This window comes from Mytilus edulis, chromosome 12 (assembly GCF_963676685.1).
Source record: "Mytilus edulis chromosome 12, xbMytEdul2.2, whole genome shotgun sequence".
In the NCBI taxonomy this organism is placed as follows: domain Eukaryota; kingdom Metazoa; phylum Mollusca; class Bivalvia; order Mytilida; family Mytilidae; genus Mytilus; species Mytilus edulis.
Genome location: NC_092355.1, coordinates 44194118 through 44202838, shown reverse-complemented (window position 1 = coordinate 44202838; position 8721 = coordinate 44194118). Strand labels below are relative to the sequence as shown.

Here is an 8721-nt window from a genome sequence, read left to right as displayed (position 1 = left end):
TTTTACTAATTTCAGTTGTTTCAATTACATGCATGTATTAAATTATCTCCCCTTAAAAACAATATGGACATTTCAAAGTTGTTCCCCCTTCATCATTGTTGCAGAGTTTGAAAAGTATGAGTTGATAAGAATGTAAATCTTTCTTAACCTGAGTTGTCTGACTGAATAAATCACTTCTAAGATGTAGTTATTTTAGCCTGAGGTTGGGTAATTGGTCAATGAATATATCTCCTGAAATTTCAAAAATACTTTTTTTTAACTCCTTCTTAACCTGAGAGTTCTACCATATATAGTGTACTTTTAGAGGTATCTCTTGTGGGCAAGAATTTTACCCTGATAAAAAAAAATGTTGCTTCGCCATCATATCTGTTGTGTATATTATATAATGTAAATATATATATATAATCAATTCAACTATTTACAAATTACAACAAATTGAAAAAAAAATCAACTTTTGCATTTATTATTCTACAACTCGTACCCAGTAAAAAACAGTGAAATTACTATGCAGTAAGAAACAAAAAAATGTGGATTTCTTTTACAAAATGTTCCAAGAAATGACAAACAAAACAGAACTTTTCTTTTAAAATACTAAATTAAATTTCAAATTATTATTTTTATTTGTTTCTGGTAAAAAGTTAAATTTGTTTATTGTATCTTAACAATATGAGGCAACAAAATATAAATGTTCCAATCTCATATTTAAAAAAAAACCAAAAAAAATAGAGATCTGCAAGATGTGTCAAATATTTTTCATCTCAAATTGGTAAAAATTTCTTTTGCTGAATTATAAAAAATAAACAATTGCTACAAATCCAAAACCTTTTGCCTTTCTACATATTAAATCACAATTTTCTTATAACAAATATACGATACACATATTCATGTGGACAGAAATAATTCAAATACAATATCAATATACCCGCAATAGTGAACGTCCACAAAAACAGTGTACTGCAAAAACAATACAAAATAATGATTCCCCGAGGTTAAACGAACAAAGTTGTTTTTCTTTCTAATAACTACTTCGATTCTTCTACTTTAACGTCTAGAAGGATCATCGTAAATGTTCAGATACATGTAAGGAAAAATACACCTTATCATGACAATCTTCATTACATATAGGACAGGAAAATGGCAGCGATTTTCCTCCTGGATGTATCTTCGAGTGAATTCTGTACATCGCATATTCTGAGAAGTAGCATTCGCAATGTTCACACTTGAAAAGTTTACCTGCAGCAAGTAATGAAGCAATATTATCTGGTGAATTCTCCAATGCTGCTAGATTAACAGCACTATCTCCTGACTGAATACTGGCATTATCGCTGGGACTACATGCTCCCATCATCAAGGGAATATCCATTCCCATTTTACAGCAGCTTTTAACTTGTATGCCAACATCTGAACAGTCTACTTTCAAACTGGTACCCATAAAGTTATTCTTGATACTCTCCGATCCACTCAATGACCTTGACCTTGATCGGCTAATTGAGGTAGGTGAAGGGATTTCATTGTCTGTACCCGCATCTTGTTTATGAACTGATAAATTGAGCGCATCCTTCTGTGGTGACTGACTAGAGGTGTCAAACCCCGCTGAAGGCGGTGGAATTTCTGAGGTAGTATGAAGGGAGGAGTAGAGTGACGGTAGCGAAGCGCCAGCCATGGCCTGATTGTGGTAATTCATAAATAAAGCATTGGACATTGCAACTGAGGTAGGATGAGAAAACAAACTGTTAAAGTTACTGTAAGGTGAGGTGTCAGTGAACTTTGAATTTGGAATTTCTGCCATTGACGATCCAGAGAGGTTCATCAGTTCTGTTTTATGATTTTCTCTACTGACATGGTTTGATTGTTGAGAATCATTTTTAACAAACAGATCCCATACGCTCTCTGCCGATATACCATGGCGCCTGGCATGTCGTCTAAGGGTTGATCCTCTAGTAAACTTGGCTCCACATATATTACATTGATATGGCTTAATCCCATCATGGAGTTTGATATGAGACTTCATGTTGTTTTTGTACCCAAATCGTTTCTTACAAATGGGACATTCATATGGTTTCTGGCCTTCGTGTGATTTCAAGTGATATCCCATGTGACTTTTGGGTATATCTCTTCCGCAGATGGTGCACATTTCTTTCTCTTCATTAGGATCAACCTCTCCATCTATATTCATTGGCATTTCAGCTGGTGATTCTTGCTCAGGAGATGTTAAATTTTCATTGGAATCAGATTCGTTTTCTCCCTCTAGTTCCTCATCTTCCATTTCATCATTTACCCCATTGACCTCCGCTGTCAACGTTCCGTTAGACATATCTAGTAAATACTGAAGAGACTCTGCCTCTGTTGATGAGAGGTCATGACTTTTCAAATGATCGTACAGATCTTGATGTGAAACAGCTGCCTTTCCACACTCCCTACACAACCACGGCCCATCTTTATGATATTTCAGCATGTGTAGACGTAGATTATCTTTCTTAAATGAGGATCCACATATAACGCAGGTATGTTCTGCATTTACCAATACCTCCTGGTCATTTGTATTGGCCTCGTGTAACCTCTCATGCTGAATACGGAGTGCTGCCTTCGAAAATCTTTCTCCACAGAACCGACAAGCATATGGTTTAAATTTTGTGTGTATTTGTTCATGAACATGCAGTTGCCATTGGGAGGCAAACATTTTTCCACAAACACCACATTTGATGGAGGCATTTCCTGACTGATCTAAGTTTTCCCCATTATTATTCTGCTCAGATTTGCCAATCTCATTAAAGCTAGGCATCATTCTTCCATCACTGCTTGGTGATTCTCTTTTAACTCGCTTACTCATTTCTTCAAATTTTAAATCATCGTTTTCAATACTGTGTCGCAGTTTTTCAAAATTTTCCCCATCAGATCCATTTGCGTTGGCCCCTTCATCATTTGATATTGATTCCTGATCGTCACGGTGACCACTAGATGTACGTGATGGAGACTTGTTAAAGTCCATAGCAGCCCCTAAATGGAATGGAGAGAGTGAAATATTTCTAAAATTGCTTTGTTTATAGGCAGCCAAAGCTGCGTGGAGATCAGACATGGGATGAGAGTCAGACATGATTTCTCGTGATTTGTCTGCATACAGAGATGCTAAATGTTCCTGAGTTTCTTTTTTCATGATTACACTAGCTGTATTTTCTAATGAGGAGTCATCTCCCTTGAATTTGGTGGAGGACAACTTTGAGGTAGATGCCGAATGAGGTTTTAATGAATTCCCTGATAATTTATCATATCCTGAGGTAGCTGATTCTATACTGTTCCTTCCATGCGGTGATGGAAGTTGAGGAAATTTTGATTTTTTGTCATCATCTTGAACGATTCCACACACCGCTGCACGTAGTCGTGGACAACGTTTCTCGTGATAACGTCTCGTTGTTGATCGAGTAAACACTTTACTGCAGTAACTGCATGTTCTCGATTTCCTTGGGTACCCGTTAGAAGTAAATTGATATAAATCACCCGTATATGCGTAATTAGGCATGGCCACACCACTCAGTCCATATGGAAATGAACTATGCTGGCCTTCCACTTTCGTACTAAAGTTTAATGCCATACTGTTTAAAAGTCCCTGAGAGTTTAATATCTCTTTAGCAGCTTCTTTGCTATGCGTATATGGTGAACTCGATATATGACCTTCACTTGTTCGGGGATAATTCAAGGTCAATGGTGAATTCTTGATGAATCCCTGAGAATCACTTGTCCTTGATAAGTCCATTATGTCATCATATTAAATATATAATTCATCCCTGATTTGAAAAAGTTCTGAGATTCGCATAAATTATCCATTGTCATCAAGAATATCTGAAAAATAAAAATAAACAAATTTACAATGAGATAATCATAAAATTACGAATGAAAGCCATTGATTATTAGACATAGTCTATACTGTGAAATCATTTACACTCATGGTTACTCATTTTTGTTGATTTAGAACAAACAAGAATGTGTCCATAGTACATGGATGCCCCACTCGCATTATCATTTTCTATGTTCAGTAGACCGTGAAATTGGGGTCAAAACTCTAATTTGGCAATTAAATTAGAAAGATCATATCATAGGGAACATGTGTACTAAGTTTGAAGTTGATTGGACTTCAACTTCATCAAAAACTACCTTGACCAAAAACTTTAACCTGAACAAAAATACGGAAAGACGGACGGAAGGATAGGCGGACGGACGCACAGACCAGAAAACATAATGCCCCTCTACTATCGTAGGTGGGGCATAAAAATTATTATCTCATGGATATTTTATTTTCTGTTTTTTTACAAATTCTTCATGTGATGTATTTCATTGAACAGTGTGTAACATGTTAGATTTGTGGTGTTTCAGAATGATCAGTACCCACATTGATAATAATGTCTCCGCAGTACTGTATAAAACATCAGATATACATTTTACTAAAACAGTTAACAAGAAACACTATGTAATAATGATAAAAACATTGTAAAATAATTTCATAATAGTTTATTGCATATCTTTATATTTGGCAATTTTTTGTTTGTTTGTTTGTTTTTTCTTTGAGTTTTTGCTTTTTTGTGAAGCACAACAGTTTTGCCCATATTCCACAAAAATTAGTACTCATGAAAATTAAATAATCCACAGTGGATATTTTACGACCAAACTCTTCCAACACCTTTCAAAAGTTTTTTTCTATATGTGACAATCAAAATTTGACAGTGTATTCTATTTTTGGTCATCAAACACCTTGCTTACGGTGATGAATGCACATATTTATGACCATGTATTGCTTTATAGGTCAACATTAGTAATAAATTCTCTGACCACAACTAACTTATTGTATGTTTTAATAAATCAAAAAGTCTTTAGTCTGGGAAAGTATGTACATATAACATAAACTAATGCATATACAGGCCATAACCAAAGTAGACTAAAATGTAGGCTTCTACATCCCCCCCCCCCCCCCACTTCTGAAACAAAAGGGACCACCTAAGCTACTACATTACATATGTTGTTGATGCTATAGCACTCATTTATACACTGATTTGTAATAAAATTATTACAATTACAATTACAAGCTGTAAATGTAAGTATTAAAAAATGTAAAAACAAAACTTGATTTCATACATTCAAACTGCTATTAATCTTCTTCAGGAAAAATCAAAGTCAAACACTTGAAATCTCAGGATCACAAAAATGACACAAGAAAAACAAAACTTAACAAAAAACCTTTAAAAATATTAACCTTCCTCTCCCATTTTCTAACCTTTTATTTTCAATAAATTAAATCCTTTTCAATAACTTATTTTTGACAAGTCAAATTTGGTAAGAAAATTGCATAATTCTTATAATCCTTTCTCCATACAAATCAAACCCAGTGACAAATGAATTATATGCACTAACATGTTTCTAACATTTTCTTAATTTAAAAGATAATAGAATAACCTCATATCCTTTTAGTCAATATTATTTCTTTTTAAATAATTTTACAAATAACAAAGTCATTTCTGCTTGAAATAATATGTACAGAGAATACAGTCTTGTATAAAATTTGCTTTTTTCCTATATCTTTAAAATCTAAGACTATCAGTGGAACAAAAATCAATAAGTGTTAAAATATCTTGTCTGCAGGTTTCCTGGCGGACAGGATGCAAAAAAAAATAATCACATAATGTCTTCTTTCTGGAGAGTCATGATTCGATCAATTGATAAAAGCATGTTATGTAGTACTGGACATGAAAACAATATGAATTTACTTTTATTGCTACCTACAGGGTTAAGATTTTTCCAAGTCATATAGGCTATTAAATAAATATATAAATGCATGAATTCATTTTGTAAAATGGACAGAAAACACGCATGGGGTCTTTCATATGTAAGGGTCACTATGGGGCAACCATTTAAAAAATGAAATTGTTGTATAATACACACTCCTCACTGCAGAAAACCTTTTATGTAGTACCCACAGGGTTGTAAAAACCTATAAATTGCTTACCCATGATGTATTCACACACTGAAAGACCACCAGATAATGCAGATATTTAACAATAACTTGGTTCAAAGGTCATTTTGTGAAGTCATATCCAGAGAAAATTATGATTAATACACTATAAATCACAAACTACACTCCAAGGACACATTAATGCATCAGAAATCAAATGAAAAATTTATGTTAATGGGAAATAACTCTTGCAGTCTTAATTGCATGACCTCTCAATAAAATTGGACCACCTATTAAACACTTTAAATATTGAATAAGGAGGAAATCCTGTGGAACTGAAATTTCTGAACTGAATCAAACTCAATTAAATCCTTATTTGTAAGATAAACATATGTGTACAAATAAATTCAATGCTGTGCTAGTTGGAATTTAAATCCCATGTATAGGGTAGATACGCTTAAATGCCTTAAGGTTACTGAAAATAACCGTGAGTGGGTAGGCAAGCATATCAAATGAATTCCACATCAATATTTATTTTCCAACCTTGAGAAATAAGCAAATGGTGCAAGGCTCGACATGGCTCCATGATAGATCAATACTTATTCCCTGCATTCAAGTGACAATCTGTTAAATTAACTAGAGGGGTATCATAAGGGTTTCAACTTATAAAAAAATAACATTGATCGTGTTATATATATATTGAATATAAAATTAAAAAAAAATTCTCTGAATTAGTACTTACCAAAACTATACTGATATATGATACATGTACAATGTAATAGTATATACTACTTTTGTTCTTAAAATAAATAAAATTTTATTTAAAAAGTAGTGTCCATTGATTTTTACTACGTGTTCATGTCAGATACATATAGATATTCTTTATTATAAGAATATGTTCCAAAAAAAATTATGAAATGTAAATTCCTCCAGTAACATGGAAGCACTTTGTAAGCCCTGAGGCAGGTTCTACAAAATTTGGTCAAATCTGTATGCACAGAAGGTCAAACAAGGAGTTTCAACTCCTACTTTATTAACATTTGACAGTTATGAATTAGGTGATATTTTATGTAAATTTAGGAAGAATATATTCTTTTTATGACTATTAAAATTCGTTTTTTTAAAAAGATGAATTAGTATTTAAATAATGTTTTCTTCATTTTCTTTAAATTTCTATAAGACCGACATGCTTGTTTTGCAACCTATACAAATCATGTTTTAAAAAAAGAAATTCTCTATTCCTATATACTGAAAGCTTGAAATTTGATCTTTTAATATTTAAGACCCCTATAATTTATAAAGAAATAGGAGCAAGAGGGTAAAAATGAAAACTTATGGGAAGAATGAAATCTTGACTGATCATTAAACGAGAGAAAACTGAGTTTACTATTACTATTTTCTTCGTTACTGTCTGATATTGTAGTTTCATAAATAAATAGAAAGATAATTTGTCTCTGTATGTAGCAGGACAAGGTTACATTGGATAAACATAAGGCATCAAAATAAATCATGAAAAAAACCTCCACGGATACTGAGGAAGAGCTCTAACCACAGACAACAGCTTTGTCCATTAAAAAGGAATAAGACAAAATCAAATATAAAAGTCAACAGCACACAACACACAACACAAAACAGAAGACTGAGGTTCACAAATCTCAAGAAAACCTAAACCAAATATTTGCCACTGGTCACTGGACTTCATTGAATGACATATATTTTTTTAAAGTTCAAAATAGTTTTTTGTAATGATTTTTTTTTAACTTAAATGATCTGTTGTAGATCAATAGCTGCATGTTCTTATAAAAATTTATTTACATATAAATATGTATAAAAAAAACCTACAACACATCTGTTCATAATGTTAGGTATAGAAAAATCAATACAAACACAGTACTTCTAAGAAACTTATGTTCATCCTTATAATTTATGTGTGTATTTATTTCCATGTACAAATGTCTTTTTTTTCTAATTGCAATTTAAATCTTTATTTTACAGCAGGTAAAAATGTTCAGAGTTTAATTTCAAAATCATTTTCACCTAGATATTAAAACTCATAATCTAAACTAAGGTTAAAAATATTACAGATAGCGAATAGATAAAAATTCAAAACATTAGTTGTAAAATTTACAAAGCGTGAACGATTTTTCACTTTTAATTGATGTTGACGATGACAATGCAAGATTTGAAATAAATCAAACAATAATCATATGCAGATTTACCCAACGTGTGACTCCCACTCCTCGCTGAATTCACCTTGTACCGATCCTCAGAGATCCTTGATCGGAAAGATATTAATGATGCACAGATGACAACAACGATTAAAAAGTTTTCAAGTGCATGTTTAGAGGACTGTTTCCTTTTGAGGAGGCGTGGTGCATCATTTATCCTTTGTAAAAGATCTGCTTCACTCAAACTGTGAATCACTTGTCATTTTTCTGTGGCAATTACGGATAATATCCCACACATTGTTAAAAGGGTATCAAAAACATTATTGACAAATTAGCAAATTTCGAACCATTGAAACAGGTGCCAAAATATATTAGGCCAGATAATTTTATTCTAAGATTTTTACCCTGAGAAACAAGACAACCATATGGACTGGTTGGATAGAAGGCTTAGCTAGAAGTGAACAGTGTCTTTACATGACAAGCTATAGTTTCCCAATAGCCTTAATCAAGAAGCAGACAATGTTTGATGAAAGTGCTAATGCTTTAAGACTAAGAGGTCTGCAATCATGTAACAAACAGACAAACAGACAAACACACACGTAAAGTTTAATGAAT

The 8721-nt window shown here is 32.7% G+C and overlaps 1 protein-coding gene across 10 annotated transcripts in view; it reads right to left on the bottom strand.

The window, feature by feature from the left end:
* Positions 1-614: 614 nt before the first annotated feature.
* LOC139498547 (uncharacterized) overlaps positions 615-8721 on the bottom strand; it is a 54841-nt gene continuing 46734 nt past the window's right edge. For all 10 annotated transcript variants that reach the window (XM_071286984.1, XM_071286982.1, XM_071286976.1 and 7 more), the window contains one exon: positions 615-3837. In XM_071286984.1, coding sequence (XP_071143085.1) covers positions 1058-3751 — 2694 coding nt within the window. In that variant the 5' untranslated portion in view covers positions 3752-3837 and the 3' untranslated portion in view covers positions 615-1057. The remainder of the gene's footprint in view (positions 3838-8721) is intronic.